General features: G+C 51.0%; 1 protein-coding gene across 1 annotated transcript in view; it reads left to right on the top strand.

Moving 5' to 3' along the window:
* The window catches only part of SAMD4A (sterile alpha motif domain containing 4A), a 116919-nt gene that overhangs the window by 52519 nt on the left and 37275 nt on the right, over positions 1 to 27125 (top strand). Inside the window, exon 2 of the mRNA XM_009289884.1 lies at positions 18976 to 19494. Coding sequence (XP_009288159.1) covers positions 18976 to 19494 — 519 coding nt within the window. The remainder of the gene's footprint in view (positions 1 to 18975; positions 19495 to 27125) is intronic.

The following is a 27125-nucleotide window of genomic DNA, read 5'->3' as shown; positions in this document are numbered from 1 at the left end:
ATTGCATTGTGCATCACTTGTTTTGTATATTCTTTTACCATTTTTTTTCCCCCCTTTCCTTTTCTGTCCTAGTAAACTGTCTTTATCTCAACCCATGAATCTTACTTTTTTTTTTCCCAATTCTCTCCCCCATCCCACTGCAGGGGGGGGAGTGAGTGAACATCTGTGTGGTGTTTAGCTGCCTGCCGGGTTAAACCACAACATGGGTTTACGTTAGCTAAGAAATACCATCTCCTCCTAATACCAGGAGGAGACACTGTGGAAGGGCAGAGGAGGCAGATGATAACTCAGAGTTGTATAAACCCCATCCTGAAGTTTCCCTTCAACATCACACAAGGAGAGTTGGAGACCTGGAGGACCTGAGTAGTTGTAGGAATCCCTTTGAGCTGGGAAGCGCCAGAGCTTTGCTCTCCCCGTGGGGAACCGGGATGTAGACCGGATCTCCCCCTGAGATGAAGGTTGCAGAAACAGCGCTGAGCGGGACGATGCGATCGCCATATCGCAACGCAGCAAGGCCTTTCTCTGGCTCTTCCGTGCTGGGTGGGTGCAGTCTGCAGCTCTCCAACCGGAGTGCAAATTGCTGGAGGTATTCAGCAATCAGGTCCTTCTGCAGGGTAGACTTGCCTGCAGCAGAGTCCAGCTGCATGGGATTGCATGTGCATGAGGAGAGGAGAGGAGAGAGGAGAGGAGAGGAGAGAGGAGAGGAGAGGAGAGAGGAGAGGAGAGGAGAGAGGAGAGGAGAGGAGAGAGGAGAGGAGAGGAGAGGAGAAGATTGTACTTCAGTTGGAAGGGACCTACAACGATCATCCAGTCCAACTGCCTGACCAATTCAGGGCTGACCAAAAGTTAAAGCATATTGTTAAGGGCATTGTCCAAACGCCTCTTAAACACTGACAGGCTTGGGACATCAACCACCTCCCTAGGAAGCCTGTTCCAGTGTTTGACCACCCTCTCGGTAAAGAAATGCTTCATCATGTCCTGTCTAAACCTCCCCTGGCGCAGCTTTGAACCGGGTTGCAGCACCTTGACCTTCCCCATGGTCCCCTGCCACATGTAACCTACTACTCCCACCAATGCATCTGTATTTTTGGTTGCTAATCATCTTTACCGCATTTTTCCAACTTTGCCTCTAGCCAAGAAAAGCTTCTGGCACCATTTCTGAGGATCCAGCAGTACGCTTTTCTCTCCGCTCGTTTCTGCATGCTGTTTGCAGAGATGCGATTAGGGCTTGAGGCATCACAGGAACAACTTACAGCGACTGCCAGGAGTGGTGAGGCAGGATTTACCCACTGCAAAATCCCACAGCGCGTTGCGTAGCTCTCCTAATTTACTAGATTTCTGCGCGTTTACCACGGCGTCGCCGTAGATCGGCTCGGAGATGCTTGAGGAGCGCGGTTGCTGATCGGCTGTAGTCAATAGCCTGAAGGGTAAGAGAGGGGTCAGCGGCTTCCAGAAATCCTGTCAATTCTCGTGTTCGTCACTTCTGAGTAGTGTAGGTTGAATCTTTCCATGGGGGTTATTGCAACGTGTTGCTGCTCTTCAGGGGAAGACAACAAGGTGCACGGAAGGGGATTTTCCTCTGCAGGAAAATCTGTTCCTCCCTCTCCCTCCACAAAAATAGCTGGTTTCCATTTTGTTGGAAATTTCTTCCCAAATATTACGGAATTTGGTCAAGAAAATGAAATCTCAAATCCTTCTCATGTTTTTTTGGTAGTTGAAAATGGACGTTTTAGCCAGGCAGGGGGAGGAGGAGGAAGGATTTTGGTTTGACTGAAAACTTGCATTAACTGGTAAAAGCTTTTCAGGTTTCAGGCACTAAGAAGTGTCGAAGTCATCATTGCTCGGAGCTAGGAGAGCGGTTGGTTTTCTACACCAGTCTTAAAGCTCAAAAACGGAGTGTTAAATGGAGATTTTGCAATCGAACAGAAAATGTTGTCCCACCGGAGCCTTGCGGTATTTCCCTAGGTGTTTAAGGATGATCTTTGCCTTCTCTCCTCCTTTGCTGTCTGCCCTAATGCTGGTGGTCCGCGTTGATAACACCAACGCTTGGACCACCATTAGCTGTTGGAGCTACATCAGCTGCTGCCAAACGTCCCCAACGCCCATTAAACAGTGGCAAAATGGGGTCGTACGAGTTTTTTGGGCCCCTCAACATAATTTTGGGGACTTTATGGGCAGCAGCAGTTACAGGAGAGGAACCAGTGCCTTCAGCACCGTGCATGGCCAAACCAGCCAGCCGAGCAGCGGGAACTTGTAATTACAAGGACCAGCGTTCTTCTTTGTTCTTTAAGTTAAACGTCCACGTTGACCCGTGTCATGTCGTGTTCACGGTGGAAAGAGCATCATGGAAACCTTCCCGGTGAAATAGCTGCGACTGCAGCGCCGCCAGATCGTTTTAGCCCCCCCCCCCCGCCCCAAACGAAGCCTTGCAGCTTCTGTTTTCGTGAAATACAAATAAAAATTGGGCGAACAGCAGTTCTATTCTGAAGGAACAATGTCACTCTTTGTTTTGAGGTCCTGCAGCATTTCGTGGTATACGAGAAGCAAAATGTGAAGCTGGTTATAAAGGAAAGACAAGCCGGCTGCCTTTACGTGCCAGCCGCAGGCAGCACTGAAACACGGTGAATTCCCCGGTGAAAGGTGCATTTTAAGCCCGTGTTTCTGCCTTGTGAGTGCTTGTTACAGCTGGCAAAGATACAGGGAGTCAGCCGAGCGCTGGTACTGCTGCTCTGGTACAAGCTGTTAACTGGTGAGAGTCAGCTCTTCCAGTCCACTTTTTTTTGGTCTGTAAAAAAAGAGGAGTTTCACTTGGCTTTGAATGTCTCTGTAATAGATGCACAGATTTTTCCCGTCCTCCCGCACTCAGCCCCCAGCTCTCCCCTCCCTCCTCCTTGACGCTGGCACTTCAGGGCAGGATCAAAGTGGGTGAAATTAGAAAGTCTCCTCCTTACGGTGACTCATCGCTGGCTTTGGTCAAGTGCTTTGCGCTGGGTGATGTGAATAGCAGAAAGGGGAAGGGATGGATGTCTGCGTTGCCTAACTCCTCCTGGGGCTTCTGCACCCAGAGCATGCAGTGTGGGGGGCTTCACAGCCAAGCTGTTGTAGTTTTCTGTTTATCGTACTTTAAAGCCAAAGCAAAATATGTCAGTTTTTACCCAGGGAGGAAATCTTGTCAAATCTGAGATCTGATCAGATCAATTAAATTGTTTTTTCTTTTATTTGCTGCAGATGAGCAGCCAGGTGTTTCCCCGGGTGCCCGCAGGGCAGAGACTTGTGGCCAGCCAAAGACAGGGCTTGATTTTTACACCTCAAGCATTGCACAGAAATTTTCTTTTTTTAAGTCCTGGGTCCGTTTTCCCTGTGAGGAGCTTGGTAGCATAACAGGCTCTTGCTCTTCCGTGTGTGAGGTGCATGCAGCAAGGGGGGCTCCCCCGTATGGATGTTCTCTGTCGTCTAATGCTGGTTTCCAGCAGTAGACTCCATGCCCCTGTAGCTCCCGAGGTTCATAAGAGAGCTGAGAACCGGGCCAAACCTCAGACCGAACCACAACCTTTCTCATCTTTTAAAAAAAAAAAAGTCCTGGGAGAGCTGCGCAGGCCTAGAGCAACCTGGATTTGTGCAAAAAGCCAACTTGTCACGGAAGGAGTTACCTGGGGGGCAGGAGTGCTCTTCCCACCCGCCCCAGGCGCTTGCGAAAATCTTAACAAAGAAGGGAAAAGAATTATTTCATGGCTGGCCGATGCACAGATTCAGCCCGTTAGCCCACACCATGTGCGGTCCTCCTGAGTGATGCTGGAGGCCTTTGGCTGGGACATGGAGTAGGATCCGACGTTCATCCCGAGGGGTGGGCTGAGGCCCCGGCACAGTGGGGGTCCCCCGTGGCCTTGCTGTGATCTCGGGGCTTGTCCGTCTACAGCTGCGGCTGGGGGGTCCGTACAGTCACCCCAACCAGGAGCGTGTTGTTGCACGCTCAGACCCACCTGAAGAAGCCAACCTGGGGCCACCAAGGAGGTTCTCCCCTCCCGGTTCCTTTCTGCTCCAGGGTAAAAGCTTTGTTGAGGAGTGCAGGCCACTGCTTCAGGTTCAAGATGCAGAGTTTTGAAACACCAGCGCCAGCAGCCATGGACACGGCATCATTGCACACAACTTTCTCCCTCCAGCTCCTGGTCTCCTCTTTCTGCAGGGGCAGGACCGGAGGCAGCTCAGGCACAAGGGGGATTTGCGGCATTTTTATGCAGCATTTTGCTAAGAGCAGCACCAGATCGTGATGGTGACTTTCATTCGTAGCACTTAGATGTGTATAAAAGTAAAACTTCCCTTAAAACTCCTCTCCTTTTTCTCCAGGCGTTGCATTTCCTCTTAATATGTGGAAATTACATTATTGGCCAGTGCGGTTCCAGCATTTATTTTTATTTTTAACATTTCCATGTCTGCTGTGGGACAGGAAGCGACGGTAGCAGTCCCTAGCATCCAAAGATAGGAACCAGTTTGTTTTATCTTTACTTCGGCCGCGTTAAATTTTGCTGAGCACATCTTGGCCGAGCTCCAGGATGCTGGACCAAGCCCACCATATTCAGAGAGAAGTGAATAATTGCTACTTTGCGGTGGTAACGCGGGGAGGAACGAAAAAGTGTTTGCAAAACGCTTTGAAGATAATGACACCCCCCAATTTTATGAGCGGCGGCGTTACAGAGCATGCTCTAGATAGCTCGTTAATGCTCGGTGATTAGAGGACCGGACAAGAAACACCGTTTCTAACGGCGCCCGATTTGGACTTCCTTTAAGAAGGGAGTGGTGAAAGGGAGGGCTTAGCCAAAAATAAACGAGCATCTCAAAGGCAGATGGTCCTATTCACAGACCTAAAATTACACCAGTGGAGGGCCAGGCGGGATGAAAGGAATTAGCATCTGGTGGCGAAGGGAGGGCAGTGTCACTGCGCAGGGTGGGTGACCAGATGGCCCGGGCTCTGTCGGATGTCCTCCCGCAGGCGGTTTCAACCTTTCCCTGCTTGCAGGCCTCTATATATTATTTTTATTTTTTTTTTCTATCCGGGGAGGTGCGGATTCCTCCGGAGCAATTGTAGGCTCGCTGGCGGGAGGCTTGTGTCTCCCAGTTACCTTTTATGGACCTCTTAACACCCTGCTTCTGCAGCCACTGCAAGCCGGAGCGAGCGAGCGCCGAGGAGCCTTCGACTCGGGCTGGGGGCTTTTCGGCAGCGCAGCACCGCGGTTAATCCCAGGGATAGGAACGCCAGCCCTGGCGGGGGGAAAGCACGTAAAGGTTCAAGCACCTGGGTTCCCGCTAAATGTGCAGCCGGTCACCTAGTTTCCGTGGACTCCTTGCATTATCCTAGCCAAAATTAGGTGCAATGAGCCGCTGCTTGCGGCCGCTCCGGATGCTTGGGGCACTGTCCTCCTGCATCCCGGATGGGTGCTCACCAGCTGTTCCCCGGAGCGGCATTTCGGGGTGCAGAGGGGCTAACGCTTGCTTTAAAGGATTGTTTCCCCTTCTCAGCCGGAACACCAAAAGCCTTTTGTAGAGCCGTGCTGTGAATCCCATCAGCAGCCCGATCTAGGTTAAAATGACCTTTTTCAGTTTATTCCCCCCTTCCCGATGTTATTTTTAGCCTGGAGGAGGCCGATGACCTGGTTCATGGCACAACCCCACAAACGGTTGCGTCGGAGGGGTAGGGGTGTGGAGCCCGGCGCACGTGCTGGCGTAAGGGAAACCCCTTGCACCCCATTCCCTGCCTTCACCCTGCACCGTGGGTCACTGCAAGCGCGTTTCTATGGTGTGGCTTCAGACAGTATCTGAAAAGTCGTAACGTTTAAAAGCACCGTTGCAATGCAAGAGGAAACCTAAGAACTAAGGTTTAAATCCCTCTCCCCCTCCTCGCGTGTATGGGGGATTTGGGGAGGGACTGGATTTGGTCCAGGGTTTGTAAATGTTAATTGTACAATATACCATGCCATACTGCAAAGGACAGGGCAGAAATCTCTGGAAGAAGTCGCTGACTGGTGGGGGTTTGCCTTCCTACGTAGCCACATTTATTTTTATTTTACTTTTGAGCTAGTATTCCAGGAAAGCCCATTAAAAGCTGGCAGCCGCCTGCTAGCGAGCAGCTTGCCGGAGCCGAGCGCCGACGTGTGATGCCGGAGGAGCCGCGCCGTCGGTTGGGGATGACTGATGGCGCAAGGTGTCGGTGGAAAGGAGGGGAAAAGGGGGATGTTCTCACTCCGCTGAACTTCCTTCCTTTGTGTTTCCTATTAAGCCGAGGGAACCGCGCTGATGCGGCTGCTTTTGCAGCCTTCCAAGCTCTGATTTAATTGTGGATGATTTCATCCTGGCCTTTTTATGTTGAAGCCAGTGGCCTGCGTCATGCAGCAGTGAATTTAGGCAGATTTTATTTGCATGTGAGTCATTGAGCTTTTCCAGCTGAATGTCACCAACTTGGAATTTTTGTCTGATTTTGTTGTTGTTTTTGTCTCTTGGTGTTTTTCCACCGGGCTTTTTCCCTACCCCTCGCTGCCTGCACCCCCCCCTCCCTCCGCACACCCTCCCCCCCCAAAAAAAAATAGGAAAAGGCTAAATGTGAGTTTGAGTTGGCAGTGCGAAAGGATGGGATTATGAATGTTTGGGGAGGGGGCGGGGAAAGGATGCTTTATGTCGCTGGGAGGAAAGGACCGAAGCCAAGTCAAATTGAGGGCTCTAATTTGGGAGCGGTGTTATTACAGGTCAGAGGGAGTCGGTTACCGGCTAAATTGGGAGAGCTGTCACATGCAGGAGCTGTAAATGCTGCTCACATGGCTGGGGCACACAGGCTTTTGGACAGCTCGGTTTGATTTTGTTGACAACGCTTAAAAAAATAATTAAAAAAAAAAAAAAAATCTGTTTTATTTTCCCTCAAAATATAGGCTGCGTAGCAGTGGCCCTCTGCCTCCGCTGCCTGCTCGTCCCAGCCCTCGCCTGCCCTTTGCACAGAGAAGTTTATAAATAGAGCAACTCCTCCATTATGTGCAGCTTCAGTCTCGTTATTTTTATACTGGAATCTGTTCAATGATTAACAGTTTAAACCATGTGCTGTATATCAATACCTTACATACCCTTCATAACTTATTTTTAGTATTATTTTTCCCCCTTCTAAATCCTTTATCCATGTTAGGCAACACAGTTAGGACATTCTGATAATTTTTTATTTTTATTTTAGCCTTTGAAGAAACTTACCTGCATTTCAACTGAGCTTTTGCTAAAAGGCTTTTTGCAATTGAAATTAAGAAGTCAGAGGAGTGTTTCCTCCGTGCCTGTGGTTGTGCCTGTAAGTCTCCTCGCTGAAAGCAGGGAAGATTTGGGCGTTTTTATGGATTAGGCTCAAAGAAGAGATACAGAAATCGCATGTTTTATTTCTTTGGCTTCCTGCGTCCTAGGAAATTCCACTGCAAGTCTGTATTTGAGGGTGTGCGGAGGCATATGAGCAATATAACCCCAGCATAAGTGAAAGCAGGCAGTGAACTCATTTCCCACCTGTACCCCTGTGTCCCAGAAGAAGCAAAACCAACAGTTTTTTGCCGTTACTGAGCTCACGAGCTCCAAGAAGTGATGGGACTTCTGGAAGCAATCTGCAGCCCCCTGTTTAATTATACTTTTAATCCTTGCTGACCCATCCCGTTGCTGTGGCCAAGCTGCCTCTGCAGGCCGGCTAAGCTCAGCTAACTTTGCACGGCAGCCAACAAAAGCCACTTGACCCAGGATCTCGTCGGGATATCTGTCCATCAGACCTGGCACGGCTGCTTTGATATTTCTGTCTCCTAGTTGCATGCACAAAGGCTGATGGATTCCCCTCCGCTCCTCCCGTTACGGCCCAAGAGCGGCGGCTCCCCCCAGGACAGCATTTTGGTGTAATTTCTGCAATGATAGCTTTCTTCCACCCACCCTGTATGGATGGTGCTCCCGCCTTCTGCTGCTCTCCTACACCAGTGGGTAGAGGTGGAGAAACACCTCACCTGATGCTGTCCACACCGTTGATGGTGCTTTTGCAGTTTCGCACGCTCTCTTGTTGTCAGGTGGGATCCAGGCACTGTTTTCCTGCACTTTCAAAAGACCATCCTCCCCATCTGAGGCTTGGGAGCACGATGCCCCTGATCCCCAGGAGCTTGTGTGCTCCAGCAAGTAAGAAGAAAACGGCACTGTGAGTCCTTGTCCCGTGTCAGGCTGGCTTCACTTCTCAGGACAGCTTCGTAGGAGGTTGGTTGGTTTGTCTACCAAGCATCTGTCCTCCTCCTGGCCTTCAGGTGAGAAGCGAGGAGATGGTACCTCATCCTTGCTGATGCCCCATTGGCTCTGAGCTCTTATTTCTGATGCTGAACCGCTTCCCATGTTTTTCTGTCCGAGCGCTGAGCGCCTAGACAGAACTTGTGGGATTTTCACTCTTGTTTCACACCCGTTGGCACCGCTGTCATCAATGTAGTCATGACTCCATGAAACCGTGCCGGCTGGACCGTGGCTTGTGAAATCAGTGAAGCGAATTCATCTTTGCCAAGGTATTCTCCATGCCAGTGCTGGCCACATCACGTTGAGGAGCTCAAACGCCCGTCGTACATGCGGTGTAGGTTCCCTTGGCACCTATGAGGCTTTTGATAAGGTTTCCCAGCATGTCGTCTTTGCTCTGACTCAGTGAGATGCTCTCAACGTTGCAAATCTCTGCACTAAATTGAAAGTCATGTTGCTAGGGAGTGTTGTGATAATACATGGTATTATGCTTCGTAGCAAAAGTGTGCAACAGATCCAGCCTAGAAAACAAATCCAAAAAACCTCCCATCAGATGCACGGTATGAAAATCGAGTGTACTTTAGCTTGGTATTAAATATGTCATGGAAAAAGACTCCCGCTCTTCTGAATTTCCTGAAAGTCTGCTTTGGGCTGAAAACCGTAGTGGCTGCAGCCAATTTAGAGAAGGAAAAATCCCCGCTCTTGTTGCTGTCTGCAGAAGCACGCTTAATGATCGTGCCATGCGATTCTCCAGTGCTAAAAATATATTGCTTCTGGGTTTGTACAAACAGCGTCCTAATAACTGGAGCTCTGGCAAGCTCACAAGGTAGAGGGGGAAAACAGTGTCAAAAATGTGAAAATCTTTTTTTCTTTCTACTCGCTCTGCAGCACAGTAGAGCCGGGCTCGTCTGTCCTTGCAGCTCTCGGCATGAATTAAGGGATGTTTTGTTGAGGGACCTCCCAGTTTGTTCTGCTTCTGACGAAAATAACGAGCATTTCGCTCCCTTTTGAGTTTACAACTTGGGTGGAGAGCGCTGAGCCCCCTGCCCTGCTGCTGTATCTGCTGGGGTAGGTTCATCAGCCTTTTGGGGTGACGGGATGCAAAGATCTGATCAAGGGTTGTCTTTGAGGCTGGCTTCAGTGCTGAAATTCCCAACTCTTGCTAATGCTGTCCCTGCTGTGAGATCAAGAAGCGCAGTCCAAGGTTGTGATGCTCAGCCTGGGGACATCCTTTCCAGTCACTTCTTCCCCACAAGGAAGGGACCGATGCTACAAAATGGACACTTGATGGGGCTGCCATTGCTTTGGAGAGCTCGATGGAGAGGGGAGCTGCCAGTAATAAACAGCTGAACTTGCTGCCCAAGGAGAACTGCCTTTAAAAGGGCAACGAGTCGAGTAGGGCTCATGTCTTATCCCCCACAGGGGTTTTTTTGCGGGGAGAGGGGGTGTTTGGGTTTTTTCGCCAGAAGCTGCATGTCATATCGTCGCCTGCTCCTTAGCCTGGCTTCCCAAGAAGAGTTGCAAGAAATCGGCTTCTTTTCAAAAGTGAAGTGCATTCAAGATGCAGCAGCCAGCTCTGGTGCTCATCCACGTCCACCTCACCTCCACGTCAGGCTACCTTTGAGGGTAGCCTGATCAGGGGGATGGAACACCTCTCCTTTGAAGAAAGGCTGAGAGAGTTGGGGTTGTTCAGCCTGGAGAAGAGAAGGCTTCAGGGAGACCTTATTGCGGCCTGTCAGTACTTAAAGGGGGCTTATAAAAAAGATGGGGACAAACTTTTTAGCGGGGCCTGTTGCGACAGGACAAGGGGGAATGGCTTTCAACTAAAGGGGGGTAGATTCAGACTAGATCTAAGGAAGAAATTGTTTACGCTGAGGGTGGTGAAGCACTGGCCCAGGTTGCCCAGAGAGGTGGTGGATGCCCCATCCCTGGAAACATTCCAGGTCAGGTTGGACGGGGCTCTGAGCAACCTGATCTAGTTGAAGATGTCCCTGCCCACAGCAAGGGGGTTGGACTAGATGGCCTTGAGAGGTCCCTTCCAACCCAAACCATTCTGTGATTCTACGATTCGATGATTTGTTTTGGAGCACTGCCCAGCAGAGACACACCTTTTATGAAGCTCAGAAAGTAAGGCCAGTGATGGCCAACATGCTTCGTGCGACCCAGCTGTGCCGGCAAACCTGTCAACGCTGCCTTGGCAATGCGCGTTGAGGAACTTGCCTGTTGCATGCGGGGGGATGCTGGGGGCGGATGCAAGAAGGTTGTGTCTTTTGGACAGAACTGTTTTCAGTGGTTAAATTTGCACTGTTACATTTAACAAGTCCAAGGGATATTGCGTAGTTAATTTACATGGAGCGTCTTAATTTTGGTCATTAAAGATGGAGAATATGCTCCTTCGTGAAGTCCTCTGTGCTCCTGTCAATGCTGAATCCTGCAGTATAATCAGAAACACTTTGCTTTTGATGGCTGTATGGCTCTTGCCTTTGTTTTTCCAAGGAACCAGTATTGCCTGCAGCAGGGACTTCCCTGGCCACCTCCTTTTGCGGGACGTACTGTGCCTATTGCTCCATTTTTATGGCATCTCTTCCCTGCATCCACACTGGTCCGTTCACCTCCTCTCCTGCTCGGAGCTTCTCTGCAGCAACCATTCGGGTGGAAAAGAAACATTAGGAAAGTACTTAATGTATTTTTAGCCTCTTAGAATGTGATGTAGCTGCTGGAAACACGGAGGAGGGCCAGCACCATGTGAACTGATAGGTTGCAGCGCATCACCAGCGAATTTTCCGTTGAGCGCTGGTGCTCCTTGGCACCGTCGCAGAGCTGGGGTGCAGGGTGGGTCGTGGGCGCTGGAGAATGGAGATCGTGCATGTGCCTTGCATGATACAAGGCACAGATTGCCGTCCATCTGTCCTCTCCTTATGGGTACTGATGAACAAAAGGTCCTTCTGTCCTTCCAAGAGGTCATCTGCACTTAAATCTGCACAGAAGCTGACCAGCTAGGGAGAGGGGGAATTCAGTGATTGCCTTTTTATATCTCATTATAGACCGAAGATGCTGGGATAGCACTGAGCCGTGCAGCCACCTTGGACCTAGAGGTTCATAGCTGTTGGGGTGGGCACTCCAGGAGGGAAAGTGCAGAGCCCTGATTGCCACGAATAGCAGTCCCCAAGCCCTCCTGGTGTCCAGGGCTTGTTTGGAGACCTTCTGGCTGTTCCCAGCTCCTAACCAAGGCTTGTAACGGGGAAAGAGCTTTGCCACTACTCCCCAAATTTCTCCCCAAGTCGGGCTGTTAGACTTGCGTGGGAGGGAGTGAAAGCAAAAAGCCAGCTGTGAGGTTTTCTTGGCTTTTCCTCTGTCAAATCCCGTGTTATCCGCCGGGATGAGTGGTTTTGGGGACCTGGGAAGAAGCGGTCCCCGGGATGCAGAGCTGGCCTCTCCCAGCTGCTGCAGCGCGGAGACGCGGGAGGTGCCAGGAAGCCACGGGTGCCGGATCCAGCAGGCACGATGCTGTTTGGCACGGCTCCCGTTGCCTTCAGACATAGAGGATTAGGTCCTCCCGCTCCGCGCTGAGGTCAGCTCTAGCGCAGGCATAAATTCAAACCCGTTTGAACGTAGCAGGGGGAGGCTGGTGGGGTTTACACACCGCGCTGCAGCCTCCTGGCCGTAGATGTGCTTAGAAACATCACCGGTGTCTTCTTGCCTGTGTTAGCTGCGGTTTTGCATCGATTTTGGTGAGACGAGGAGCAGGATTCAGGTTCACTGGCATTTCAGTGTCAGCTTGCATCTCTGTCTTGTGCAGTTGGCAGGTCTGCAATAACCTTTATCGTCGAGATTTTTTTCTTTTAATTAGCATCAGTTGCAATAACGAAAAAGCACATGCTGAAATTCTTATTATTTGGCCTCTCATGGAGGGAGAAGGCTGCCAGGTTTAACGGCGAGGGTATTGATGTGCTCTGGATGGGGTACAGAGAGGGTTTCCAACACAGTTCTCGCTTTGTTTTCTTTAATCTTGGCCTTTTGAGTGAGGCTGATTTAGGAAGAGAATGATGCAAATTCGCCCAAACAAAGTATTGTGAATGGGTCGACGTGCAGGTGCTAATTACTGCAAATAATAATTGAAATCCCTTCGTCTGGAAACACAGTGTAGTTCACCTTCAGTCGAGCTGCTGTGGCGGGAGCCAGGGCAGAGGTTCGCATCCGCAGCAGCGTTGGAGAGAAGATTTGTGTGATGGGTGGTGGGGAGCCGGACCATCTCACAGACCAGTTAATCCAGTCGCAGGAAGGCTGGGACTGGCAGCAGCCTGCTCTTGGTCGATACGCTCGGTGCAAATTCAGACTTGTGGTTGAAATATCTTCGTCTTTTGCTCTTCTGCTTCAACTTCGCTGCAAACCACCCTGTGTGAGATGGGGTACGGTCTCTCCACCCCACTCGTGCTTTTCACCAAGCCAAATAAGACCCGATTCACGTGTGTGCTGGAAGTCACAGAGCCAGCAGAAGTGTTGCCATGGGCTCAAGATTAATGAGCATAGAGCCACGACCTGTTAGAGACAGGACATTAAGCTTCTGTTTCTTACCAGAAACAAGAGTGGAAGGTGGCTTGAGTGCTGAGTCCCGAGTACCTTCACTTGAGAAAATGCAGGGCATCAAGGAGCTCTTTAATTCAGACTGGAATTTGTCTGGCAGCTGCAGCCAGGTAAATTCAAGCTTAAACCAGATAAATTCAACTGGAAACGAAGGCAAACTGAAGTGCTTGGAAGACATTGGAACAAATAGCCAGTAGACGTAGGGTTGGGGTTTGTCGCTTGGTGGCCGTTCACTGGGAGATGGCATTTTGGCCAAACAGAGGTTGTTGGGCTGCGTTCGTATGCAGGGTCAGGTTTCTTGACCCCTTTTGCCCTGGTGAAGACACCCACGCAGCTGTAATAGGTGTTAGATACCAGGGCTGACTCTGGTGATGACCTCGGTTACCTCAGATCTTGATGATTTTGATGGAAGCGCAGCATCTTGCATGCATGTGTGGAGGAGCTGGCGGGTGGTGATGTGCTGCTGGGTCTTTATGCAGAAATCTTTGCATTTCTGTTCTGCTGTCGGCCGTCCAAGACATGAAAACCTCGGTGTCATCCATCCCTAGGAGGCCTTGATTGCCGTCCAGTAGCACCTAGTTCCTCCCTCCAATCCCTAAAGCTGCAGCATGTCACTTTGCAAGGTCAGGGATTCCAGCCTAAATTTTTGGTACAAGCTCCTGTTTTTTCTCCCTGAGTACATCTGAGAGTGCTGGTCCATTCAGCCCCGCTGTGAAGGTGCTCTGTTTGGTGGGTGCCCTTCAGATGTGCACATCTCACTCTTAGTCATTTCTTGCTTGGACAAATTATCTGAATGGGCTTTTGAGAACTTTTTATGGAAAATGTTGTTAAACTGAAAACAAGGGCATAATAAAACAGTCATTTAAGAGCAATTTACTGACAACTGGAGTCCTTAAATGCACTGATTTAACCATTGTGGAGTAATGATACCAAGCCTGCTATTTGAACGTACTCTTTGTCACTCGGAAAATCCTTGGGCAGGTTTTAAAACACTTCCAGTCTTTAATTGTTGTCCTTGTTACTCATGATAAGCTGTTGTCTAGCTCATAAATTACACATCATTCATCTCGCCCGCTTCGTCAAAACCCCAGTCAACATATTCGACTACTTCACTTGTGAAATGTGGTAAGTCGTATATGGCAACAGAAGGATAACCCAATTTCTGCTTTCAAAATGAAAAGGTTTATCTTGGTTGGGGTTGGTTGTTTTTGGGGGTCGTCTTAAGCATTTGAGAGGTATCCCGCATTGCTGTTGTTCCTTGGAGGCATCTCACCTGGTGAGACACACGCGTTCACGCGCCTGTGCTGACAGCTCCTCTCAGCCATCCCTCCGGGCAGGGTCGGTGTTTTTGAGGTGGGGGCCAGAGGTCTGTTTGCAAAAATGAAAAACAGAAGAAAAAACCAGGCAGTTAGGTACTTCAGGGTTTCTAAATGCGGGCACCAGTGTGCCGCCTGCGTTGGTTTTTGCAGGCGTCCGCAGGGACTGTGTGTATCCCTGCCTCTGTCCATCCAGGCTGGTTTTACCTTTGGAAAACTGCGACTGTTCCCGGTACATCATTAACAGTTTCAGGAGCTCCGCGTGCCTCGCTGGCGGTCGAAATAACGCAGTCATCTGTCAGGAGGCAGGTTCAAAGTAAAGGCAAGAAGGTCCTTCACGCACTGCAGTGTTAGAGGTGGATCCTGCCACCGGACATGAAGGCAATTAACAGTTTGCAGGGATCCAGAAGTGATTAAGCAGATTTGTGACAGAGAAATCCGATGAGCGCTTATTAAATTGACAAACATCACCTCTTCCTCAAGCCAGAAAGCCCCCGTTTCAGGGATAGCATTGGACCTATTCATAGCGCAGCACAGGTTTCAGCCTTGGAAGCAGGACCCGGCTATATTTGGTGCTGTATTTATACGCAGGCACCCTGCACATGCATCAGCTGTGCCGTATGGCAGCAAAATCATATTGGCTAGGTAGGTAATCCTAAGTTAGAAGGTAGTTTCACATCCCACCTTGATTCAGCCTCTCACCCAAGAAAAAGAGTCCCGTAATGCAAATTTCTGCGTCGGGGGCGCTGGCAGCTCCCATCCCTTCCCGGTACGGGGGGTCACAGGGCTGGGATGGGAGCTGGCTCCTTAGGGTGCTTGTTGTCAGTTATTATTTTAGCTCATCTCCAAAAGGAGATGTCAGTGCAATGACAGCAACGGGCAGGACAGGGATATCGGGGAGTTTCAAAGCAGCGAGGTGGAGTTTCTAACTTCGGGGCTTTCTCTGTGCTCAGATTTGCCTGCTGCAAATATCGATAGTCTTGCCATCCCTTAGAGCAGCGAAAGCCCTTGTGACGGAAAACATCAGGCATCCTTGAAGCAGCACCCGGGGGAACTAATGAAGCTGTAATGTGATTGGTGCCTGCGACCCCGTACACCACTGCAGCTAGCGTGCTGGGACCCTGGGACGTGGGACCCCAAAACCGGGACACATCCTAACCGCAGCTGACCCAGGCCGGGTGCGGGGGGGGAGCTTGTTCTGGCAATAAAGGGTGAGACATCCCAGATGTCGGGGAGTGCGTGGCAGCAGGTAGGGAGCTGAAGTGGGGGCTCCTACATTCGGGGAGAGGGTGGAGAGGGGCTTCGGGGGGGTCGCCGGCCCCTCTCCCCCTGCCCAGAGGCAGCTCCAGCTTTCCTCCTCCCGCACCGCCCTCTCCAGATCCCTCTATTTTCCGGCAGATAGGATTAAGCCTGACCTTCCGCCCCGTCTCGGAGAGAGCCAAACCTCTTTCGGATCTAATTATTTTCCATTTTTGTTTAATTGTGCACATCCTGCTGCTGGCTGAGAAGGAGAGCGGCTCCTGCCCGGGCCGGGGCAGGGAAGGGCACCCGGCCCCTCGCCAGCCACGGGCTTTCGGATCAGCGCTCCATCTTTCGGGGTTGTGGTTTCAAACCCCCAATCTCAAACCCCGAAATCGCTTGGCGGTCTGAGGCAAGTTTCCCAAGAAGCGGCTCTGGCACCATCCTGTGTTTCTCCAGTGGTGACCTTCACACTCAGCCCAGCCCCTGTGTGAGGAAGAGGAGTCTGGCCATGGCCACCTGCCTCCCCCATCCTCCTCCTCCTGCACCCAGTTCGCACCAGGCTCTGCTTTTTCTGCATGTATTTTGCTACCCAGTTCCTATGTACAAGTGGCACCGACTTCTTTTAGCAGTGCATTGCGTGCCTTTTTTTAATGATCTTGGCGATTTCTCAGTTTATCTGAGCTGCTGCAAAATCCCACAGCCTCTCCCCGCAGACGGTGCCGGGCTGGGGTTTGGCTGTGCCAGCCTGGAAGCGCTGCTGAATCGCCCCAACAGCAATGATAAAATGCGGGGGTGATAAAGGAACGGGTGACATCCCTCTGCAGGAAGAGGGGATAAAATAAGATGGGTTTTCAACCCGCTGGGCAGCTGGCCGAGGAGCGGGGAGAGAGAGGGGACAGAGAAATCAGATGAAGCACGACAGGAAGCTTTGCCTGTAGCAGTTACATCTGCATATGGAAAATACGGAGATGCTCTGGTGGACCTTGAGTCCCGCTACGCTCATGTATTTTTTACAACTTCACTTAGGTTGAGCGTTGCTTTTCCAAATCCCATATTTCAGCACCAAAACAACCTCACAGCATCTCTGCAGGCACAGGAGCGCACCCAGAGTACCAAAACTCGCTTCTGCTGCAAACGGAGCGGTTCCTTCTCCACCAAAGCTGTGCCACGCCGTCTCCCTTGCACCTCTTGGCACAGCGGCACGAGATGGCTCGGGGTGGCCGGGTCGGGAAACGGCTCTGGAGGAGGGGTGGGTCTGTGGGGAAGTAAATACCGCTGCAGAAAGTTCCAGCGAGAGCCGTCGGCGTTTCCAGCAAGCCATCTAGTGGCTTCCTATTAAAATGGTTGCACGCCTTGAAACTGAGAAGGCGAAGCTGGAGGGGTGAGTGCTGCTCACCACCGCAGTTGTGTCGGGGAACCGACATGCGGGGTTTGGTCCTAATTGGGAAAAGACCCTACTGTAATAGCCCTCTTCTGGGTCACGGGGTGGTGGAAGGGTTGGGTTAGCTGCTGGACGGCAGCGTGGGTCTTCCCAAGAGCAAACCTGATGGGTGATCCTACAGATGGATGTCCAGGTCTTCATTTCACTGGTGTGGGTTCGGTTACCCTCGCTCAAAAACACCTGAAGGATATAGGGATAATCAATGATTTAGAGCAGCTTCCTTTACAGTATGGATAGGAGACAGCAGACAGCGAGGGAGAACGTAAAGTTTTGGGTTTTTTTTAATAACATGAGAACTCAGGGCATTTCACTTGGTGAAGTTTTGGGCAGTGGGTTTAAAGCAAACAGAAGGAAGTCCTTTTTCACCAGATGGTTCAGTTGTGGCAGCCTTAGGCACAGCCTGCTACAGGGACTGCAAGTTTGAAGGCTTCATAGAGGGGCTTTGGTAAACACTGGAGGAGAGACTGACCTGGGGCTGGGAAGCATCAGTCGGGTGGTCTAGGTAGATCCTGAGCTATCCTTGGCTGATGTTTGTATAAGCTGTTAAGAAAAACCTCCGGTGATGGAGATTTTACAACGTCTGTAGGCAATCTCTCCCTGCACATCACCAGCCCTACCCGCAGGAGGTAGTTTCTTCATGTCCAACCTCATTCACCTTTGCTGCAATTCAAACCTATTATTACAATCCCCGGGAGACACGGAGAGCAGCTTGTCCACGCCGGTCTTCACCTCTCAGACAGGTGACAGGCTGGCTGGTGCAGTTTTTATGTGCAACATGGCATTTTGACTGATGTTCGGCCTCTGATGCTTCCTGACCCGAGGCTCTTCCCCGCCTGGTACTGCACAGCGATTTGTTCCCACCTGCATGCAGATGTTTGCACCTACTTAACGCAGCTGGTTTTTTTCTGACTTTTCTCCAGGTCTCGACATCGTTTGACTTCTAATCCAGTTTTCTGGAGTGCTTTCATTTCTCCTAGCGTGATACCTGCATATTGAATACATTTATCACATCACCCGTATCACCGATGACATACTGGGTAGTGTCACGGCCGGGACAAGTCTCCTTGCTCAGCACATCCTCCCGGTCTGACGGTGAATCACCAGTAACGACTCTCTCCGTATGGTTTTCCGATGAGTTGTGTGCCCACGTTAGAGTAGTTTCGCCTGAGCGTGTTTCTCTGGTGTGCTGCTGAGGAAGCCATGTGCGGCAGCACCTAATGAATATCAAGATATACGGGCGCTGACTGCTTCTCCAGCTATTCACAGGCCAGTTACTCCGTTGAAGAAGAAAATTAAATTGTTCTTGACAAATCGGTGTCAGCAGTCACTTATCATCTTGTTATCTTCTAAGTGCTTACAAATAGGTTGTTTCATTATTTGTTCCATCAGTTTTCCAGGAGTTTGAGTTAAGTGACCTGTTTGTAATTCCCTGACTTCTCCTTTTGCATATTTTTAAAGCTAAACCCTAGGTTTGCTTTTTTTCTGGTCTTCTAAAACCTCTCCTATCTGCCGTGAGCTAACAGAGGAACAATAGCTCTGCGGCTGCTTCAGCTGAGCCCTTCCCTCAATACCTTCGGGGCAGCTTATCGCGCCAGGCTGGCGGATGGCCCGACACCCTGGTTTGGTTATTGCCCTCCTGCTGGGATCCTTCTTCCCTTCGCCCCCTGTGGCTCTTGCCTGTGTTAGCTCATTTGAATCTTGACCTTTTCCATTTTCCACCCAGTGCTTTTAAAAGGTTAGGTTTATTCACGAAGTGCTTTTGTGTAGTATTTTGTGTAATCCGCAACGATACGGAAAATTTGGGCCAAATCGTGACTTTGATTAACATCAGGACAATAGCAGTGGAGCTACGTGGCCGTAGAGGTGGGTGTAATTTGGCTTTTTTAGTGATTTTCAGGAGCGTCTGGTGACTCTTGGTGTCCAGTTCGGCACGCCTTGCCGTGACCTTGGTTTTCGGAGAGCGGTGACCCCCCCTGCCTGGGAGATGCTCACGCAGTGGCATCACGCATGCAAGCATCCCTTTGGCGTGTCCCATTTACCCTGCCAGGGTCTATTTATTTCTTTATTAGCTCTGTTTGCCAATTTCTCAATTACCATTTTTTTTTTTTTTCCCTATTCCTTCAACAGGAATCATTAACCAATGGCAACAGGAATCCAAGGATAAAGTGATTTCCTTATTGTTAACCCACCTGCCTTTACTGAAGCCCGGAAACATCGAGGCAAAAGTTGAATACATGAAACTCTTGCCTAAAATCCTGGCCCACTCAATCGAACACAACCAACACATCGAGGAGAGCAGGCAGCTGCTGTCCTACGCCTTGATACACCCTGCCACCTCCTTAGAGGACAGGAGCGCCCTGGCCATGTGGCTCAACCACCTGGAGGACCGCACGTCGGGTGGCTTCGGCAGCCAGAGCAGAGGTCGGTCGGATTCGGTGGACTACGGGCAGACGCACTACTATCACCAAAGACAAAACTCCGACGACAAACTCAACGGATGGCAAAACTCTCGAGACTCGGGCATAAGCGTCAGCGCTTCCAGCTGGCAGGACAAAAACCTGGCGTGCGAGAATGGCCATCTGCCCCTCTACTCCTCCTCCTCCGTCCCCACAACCATCAACACCATCGGCACTAGCACAAGCACCAGTAAGTATTCACGGGAAGCTCTGGGGACGGCCACCCACGGCCGCTCTTCACAGCACAGTCCCCCCCATCCCGCTAGAAAATATTGCTTTGCCGTGGTTAGCAGAGGGACTAGGTTCATCTGGGCCATAGAAAACTCTTCTTTTCCCCCACCCCCCACCTGCTTTTTTATTTCCTGCCTGCCTTTTTTTTTCTCTAGTCCTGTGGGATTTTAAAGACCTGGCAGCTGGAGAGGAGGGAAAACCAGCCAAGCTGTAAAAGCAAAAAATGTGTGTTACCGAAGGGAGCCCCTTTTATTTCATGTAGCTCCATCTAGATTTGCAGTTCACGTTTCAAGAGTTCCTAAAGCAAGCGGGGAGCTGATGCTTCGTGTCCAAAAGTGAGCTGGGAAACTTGAGGCAAGTCCAAAAGTGACCTGGGGACTTACTGGGAGGAAATGGGATTGGGACCCCGAAGCGCAGGCATCGTTTTTGGAAGCAGGGCTGGGATCCACGATCTTCAGGGCATATCTGAAAACGTTCCCTTTAACCTGCAGCGCGTAGAGGTGTGAAGCTGATGGTGATCGGGGGGTTTAGATGCACAGTCCTCGGTGTTTTCCAGGAGAGTTGGGTAGCTCTTCCCCTGTGGAGGCCCTGCCAGGCTTTGATGGGAGCAGTGGATGATGCAGAGCCCAGCCCAAGGCTTGGACACTCGGAGATGCTGCAGAGCACCGTGGCTGGAGATTTATCACTGGTTTTGTGTGAAGATGTAGTGCAGCTATAACTGTTTTTTAAAGCAGCCGTTGATGCCTGTGAGCCATCCCTGGGAGAGGAGGAGCAAAGCATCTTCTCAGCGGGGTTCAAGAGCTCCTCTGCCCATCTGCTCCCTCTGCAGAGGGCTGTCACGCCTGCCTTGTTGTCACCTTGGGTGACTGCCACTATCTCACCTGCAAGGCTGGACGTCCTCCTTGGCTTTGGGGTGTTCAGGAGGTCTCTCTCCAAGATGCTTGGCATCTCCCTAGATGCAGGGAGTGCTTCGGGGAGGAGAGGCTTCTTGCGGCGAGGGCGCTGGCTTCTCTATCAGTGTGCGGAAACCCATAATTAAATAGCTGAAAGCTTTAAAATGGTCACTTAAGGCTTCTGGGTTTTTCCCTCTCCTGTAATCGGTGCTTTTTTTACGTGGTGTTTCAAATCAATGATGATAAGAAACGCAGCTCTGGGTTTAAAGCTGTAGCACCCTGGTCCCTGCCTCTCCAGTGTCCATCTCGCAGCAGGCAGCGCTGCCTGCTCTGCCACGTGGGGATTTAGCAGAAGGGTCTCAGCTTCTCCACCGACTCTGAGCATCATGCCCATCCTGTCCTCCGTCTTTGAAGCCCTGGCTCCTGCTGCCGTGGGATTGTGTGAGGTTCAGCTTCTCCCAGAGCTGGGTCCCTGCGCTGCGGAGGAGAGCTGTTTCGGGGTGACCAAGGTGCATGGGAAAGGCTTAACAAGGAGGCAGGGTAAGAAGAATCGTGAATGTATTTGCAATTGGTCTGTTAAACCTCTCCAGGGATTATTTTTTTTTGGGGGTGGCAGTTTGGAGGCTTTGCATGCTGGGGAGGCAGTGGGAAGAGGCGGCTTCAGAAGGGATCTGGTTCCTCGCGTCAAGAGCTGGAAGCGGGCAAGTTTGACGGGTGCAGCAGGTTAACCATTGGCAGTGGCTGGAGCTCTGCAAGGTGCGTTAGGTCTTGAAGGACGCTTTCCAAAAACCCCTTTGTGTTTCTTTGAGCCTTTTTGTGCGCAGACTTATCTCATAGCAGAAAGAACGACCCACCTCTTGCCCAGCGGGCTCCCTAGCAGAAGGTGCCAAAACCCAGGCAACAGCCGAATTACTCAGCAGTGCCCGAGCTACCGCATTGCTGAGGTTTTTCCTAAATTCTCCACAATTAGCTGTGCGCAGCACTGGAACAGGAGCATTTGTGGGTCTGCCAGCAGGGGCTGTACAGCCCTGCACTTTACCCTGGACTTTTGCTGGAAGGCTGCGGCCCTCCTCCACCTCTGCCGCTTGCTTTGCCGCAGCATCCCCTGCCGTAAGTCCCGGCACGGCAGCCCTTGCCCGGTCCGGTCCATCCCAGCATCCCGCAGTAGCTGCTTTTCGTGGTGCCGGGGCAGCTCACTCGCACCGTCTTGCTCTGAGCTGCAAGATTTATAGAGTCAGGGAACCTTTTCCCCAAGCATCACACTGGCGTCAACACGTATTTCTAAGGCTAAGCAGGTTCTCAGGGGCATCTGCACACATCTTCAGCCCAGTTTACTCCTAAATGTTAAGCTGTTGTAACTCCTGCTAACGTATTTTGGTGGCAGCATGTTCAGACAACCTGCGGGCTGAGCTGGAGACGACCCGACCACGCTTCATGTGTTAGTTCATAAGCTTCCTTAATGCAATATTTGCTTGGACACAAGCACAGTAAGTCCACAGACAGATGCTAAAAAATAAACACGACTGTCAGCCTTTGTCCCAGCCCCTTGAGTCAATCAATACGTCCATTAATCTTTTATTCCAAAGCAAAGCCCTCAAACCGTTACTGTTTGTTTAGGTTTTAGTGTTGTTATTTTTAAATTCTCCCTCTTACTTGGAGGTGTTTATCTGGGCAGGGGCTTAATCCAGCAACACCCTGCAGGGCTCAGCCTTCCCCGACCCGTCCCCGCAAAGGCACTGCCTGTTCCTGACGCCAAAATGGGGCAAAGTCTTTCCCGGAGGAGTAACGTGGTGATCTTGCCTGAGGTACTTTCGTCTGGTTTTGTGGCATAATTAGGTGTAACGCTATTACGGCGTCGGGTTTAAATATGGGTAGGTGAAGCTCACGTGACAATTTGCCTTGTGCTGTCCTTGTCTTTGACTCGACCTAGACCCAGGCTTTGAGACTTGGTTCAGGCTTGGTTCATCTCCAGCTCTCTCTTAACGGTGCTGGCTGGTGTTAGCCAAGATTTCAGGAGATGTTGCTGGAGTTCTCCAGCCTTTGCAGGGCAAGTCTGGAGTGCTCTGAAAGCGTCGCTCTGGATTTACCACAGTAACGGTGATCCAAGAGCGGGATCATCATCATCAGTGATGGGTTTGGGTCAGGAGTGATCTGAGGGTATGGACTCACCGAAGCGATGGAAGTTCCTGCCCGTCCACTGCATCACTGTAATGGCCTCTCTCTGCTTTCTCAGCCCATCCCACGGAGCTTGACCTGCAACTTTAAACCAAGGTTTAGTGTGCCAGGAGTAAAGGTAGCCTCGGCGTGGGCTTGGGAGCGCAGATGGGCAGGAGGCCAGACCTTCTCCAGGCATGGTGGGACAGGGTGAAGCCCGGAGCCCCAGCTCCGCAGCTGAGTCAGGCGGCAGTTGCAAAACGCCCGGGTTGCACAACGCCTTTGCAGTGGAGACAGGGCCTGGAAACTCTGAAAGGACAGAAAAAAGCGGCTGGCCTTCAAAGCTGCAGACCAAGAGCTTCTTGCGTGGGGGCTCCGGCTCCTTCCTTTCCCCTGTGTAATTGGTTCCACCTGAGCATGATCTGATAGCATATGGGTTTCCCTTGTCAAATGGAAGTACAGCATAGCTTAACCCTGTGTTTTCTGCCTTCTCAGAAGGAAATATGTGCAGAGGAGGAGGAGGGTCTGTTGTTAAATATGCTTGTCCAGCACTGAGAAGGTGGGGTGCAGGTACACTGGTCTGATTTGGACCATAAGGTCTGCGAGCAAGAAAAGAGAAAGAAAAGCACAAGGTTTGGCGGGAGTGATAGCAACTCCAGTTGGCAACAGTGAGCCTGTTGAACCGCAGCTAAAGAGGTAAGGATTCGGTTCCTGGCTCTCACATGTATCTGCTGGACAAGTGCCTTGGTCCTCTGCTCCTAGTATATAACCTGGGGATAACAGTATTGCTTCTTTCATCAACGTACGGTGAGATTTTCCTATGCTCTCACCTCTGGTGTAGTGCGAGGGCACTTAAACTCCCTGCGGAGAGCAGGTTTCCAGGGGCAAGTCTCTGCACGGGGGCAGAAGGTCTTGGTTTTATGCAGGAGCAACAGTAACTTGCCCCAAACACTTGAATTAAGAGCCAGATGTTGCAGGCTCTTTCTGGCAGAGGAGCGAGGACCTCCTTACGCCAGTACCTGCCCAGAAGAAGAGGCAGCTCAATGCCAAGCACAGGCAGCACTTCAGCCAGGGTGAGCGTCTCCAGCTGTCACCCTGCCTGGGGGACAGGAGCTCTGCCCAGCCTTTGTATGGGCTGTAGCGGTGCCATAAAGCAATGGCACGTCAGGTTCCCCGGTGGGGGATGGCCCCAGAGAAGGCAGCGCTTGGTCTTATTGCAGCCTTGTGTGTCTAGGAGTCTTTCATCTCCTGTCTGTGCTTCCAAAAAGAGGAGGAGGTCCCTGGACTGGTAATGGTAGTATCTGAGTGTGTGGCTGGTGGTGGCCCACAGTCCTGTCCTTGGGTGAGCACCCAATGTGTCCCTGGTGTGTGCGCCCTGGGTCGCTTGGAGTGGCACCAATGCCTGGAGGTATGGTGTGGGTGGCACCAGGGGACGAGGTGATGGTGTGCATCACAGGTCAGTGATGGATAGGTACGGTCAGAGACCTTGCTATGGAATATCCTGCAGAGCAGAAATCCCAGGCATTGGGACTGTGTTCATACAGGAGAGATGTTGCAAACTCTTCGGTATTTCAGTGTCGCTGTGCTGCTTGGATTCCCCTGTGAGTGAACAGAGAGGTCCTTGGACCAGCAAAGCTGTTTGCCAGTCTGCAGCCACCCTTCCGCTTCTGCACAAACGGGAAAGATGCCGGGTGCTCAGGCCTGCTACACCCTTCCCATGGGAGTCTCTGCCAGAAAACTGGTGTTGTTTGTCTACAAGGAGAGAGAAGGAGAGCGAGCAGTGCAATGCAGGAGAAATACTCACCTATGTAACCTCCTTGTCCTGAAAAAGAAAAATCTCTTATCTTGTCCTAGAGCTGAAGAGAAGGAATAAATCGGCGTACTTCCTTCCATGCACACCCGCCCAGATTCATGGGGCTCCCCCTGCACCTGCCAGCTCTTGAGAAATGCTTACGTTGTCAGAGTCATGCTCAGGTGGCACCAGCAAGAGGTACTGGTGATCAGACTCCCCGTACCACGAGAAATATAGAGATACTGGTGGCAGCAGGGCACCCTGCAGAAGGAAGGACCGTCCCATGGACTCTTATATGAAGATCCCACCAGGGGCTGCTGGCTCTGGGACAAGCCCAGTGCCGGCTTGTGGAGACCCTGCCATCCTGGGAAGGGCTTTCTGTCGTGTCGCTCTTTCTCAGAAGAGACTCAATCCCAACTACTGCCCTGCAGGCAGATGTGCAGCTACTAAACTGTACGTCGGCACGTGTGTGTGTGACGTGGCTTGCTGGGTTTTGCCAACATTTGCCCCAGTTGTGGACTCCCTAGTGAGAGAGCAGATGAACAAGATGGTGGAGCTCTTCCCCAGGTCATCAGGGAATTGAGGTGGAAGAAACGACACCAAGAAAGCACTTGTCATGAATGGAGTGTGGGTTTCCTGACTCTTCCTCCCCTATACTGTTGTGCAACAGCTCACTGCCTACCACCGGAGTCGTACGCAGTATCCAAATGGAGCTTGATAACGGGAAAACTCCATGTTTTAACCCACAGGACCATCCTGATTTGTGTTGGGTTGATGGGCAGCTTGCAAGTACAACGCTCTCCTCTGTGTAGATTTGCATCGACACCTGAAGGGGACTGTGAGTCCTCAGTGTATGTTTGACTTACGCAGGGCGACACGTTTCCTCCCATGCAAAGTTAGCAAAACATGCCATTTTGCTTGATCAAAAATAAAGAGTGCAAAAGTCTTATTAAGGTTACAACAGTGAAGCAAACAAATGTAGTGTTCTTGCCAGGGGGGGGTGGATTAGCTTTGTACTCGGGAATTACCTTCAGAAACTTGTTCCCCAGTTGGCCATGCTGTGTACTGAGACTTGGCACCCTGGCACTCATCCGGCGGGTGGGGACACCTCTAATGTTTGCTTTTTTTCTCTTTTACTGATGGACTGAGAAAAGTTCGTTGGCCTTTATTACACTTGAGCTTTTCAGCGGTGGTAGACGGGCCCATTTGTTGTTTTGCTCATGCCCTCTAGTGTTGCACGTAACCGTCGGAGAACATTTCTAGGAGTCACCCACTTTGCCAGGGTCCCATCGCTACAGTATCTTGCTAATTTTGTAGCTTAAAAACAGAGTTGTCGTACAAAAAGATAACGTGTGAGCAGAGTTGTTTTCTCAAATCCATGCATGCAGAACATGCACAAATACAAAAGCAAACAGGACTGAGAGCGAGGACAACATAGAATGATAGAACCATTTAGGTTGGAAAAGACCTTTAAGATCATCGAGTCCAGCCATAAACTTCTACTCCAGCTCTGAACAGCAGACACAGATTTCCTGGCCCCTCTATAAATTCAAAGCACTTGGTCCCTGGGAGATACAGTCCACAGCTCTGCAGACCATCACTCAGCAAGCAAGGAGATGAACGGTCACCTGCCCTCAGCCTGGAAGCCGCCAAACATTGGAGATGGTAGCGGTGGTGGGGGACAAGAGCAATGGCCTTTTGGGGTGTCAGCAATGCTGGGGAAAATCTGCTGCTGCTCTTGAGTGGTCACTGCAGAGCTGTGTTTTATAGCCGACGTCCCTTCCTGCTGTTGAGGCCGCTCCATTTGCCGTGTCCCTCACCCTCTGGTTAGCAGGGAGGTGTTCAAAATCAAAATAGAGCAAGCTGTGCCCATTGTCCGTGAGCTGGTCTGCTGACCAGGATGTTTTTAATTGATGGGCCAGCTACATGTGCTCATCCCACCGTCAGCCCAGCTCCCACGCTGCCCAGACTTGGTCTCCAAGCAGGACGAGCTCCAAGGTGAGCCATCCCGCCCTGGGACCACGGCAGCCCCCGAGGTGGTCGTTGGCTGGTCGGGTGCAAGGAGGGAGACTGCTCCCCCCGGGTCTGTGGGATCCGGGCGTGCAGCAGCAAGATATGGGCTGGGAAAATGGGTTTGTCTAAATGGAAGAGATCAAGGCAGCCCTATCATACAGTCCAAGTAACAAGTGATAGGACGAGAGGAAATGGCCTCACATAGAATCATAGAATCATAGAATCATTAAGGTTGGAAAGACCTCTAAGATCATCGAGTTCAACTGTCAACCCAACACCACCATGCCCACTAAACCATGTCCCTAAGTGCCTCATCTACTCGTCTTTTAAATACCTCCAGGGATGGGGACTCAACCGCTTCCCTGGGCAGCCTGTTCCAATGTTTAACCACTCTTTCAGTAAAGACATTTTTCCTCACGTCCAATCTAAACCTCCCCTGGCGCAACTTGAGGCCATTTCCTCTCGTCCTATCACTAGTTATCACTCACGTTGTGCATGGGGAGGTTTAGATTGGATATTAGGAAAAGTTTCTTCACTGAAAGGGCTGTCAAGCACTGGAACAGGCTGCCCAGGGTAGTGGTTGAGTCACCATTCCTGGAGCTATTTAAAAGACTTGTAGACGTGGTGCTTAGGGACATGGTTCAGTGGTGGGGTTGGCAGTGTTAGGGTAACAGTTGGACTCGATGATCTTAAAGGCCTTTTCCAACCTAAATGATTCTATGATTCTATGATCTCTGC

This window comes from Aptenodytes forsteri, unplaced genomic scaffold, assembly GCF_000699145.1.
Source record: "Aptenodytes forsteri isolate BGI_AS27 unplaced genomic scaffold, ASM69914v1 Scaffold76, whole genome shotgun sequence".
Taxonomy (NCBI): domain Eukaryota; kingdom Metazoa; phylum Chordata; class Aves; order Sphenisciformes; family Spheniscidae; genus Aptenodytes; species Aptenodytes forsteri.
This window is presented reverse-complemented; position numbering and strand designations above follow the sequence as displayed.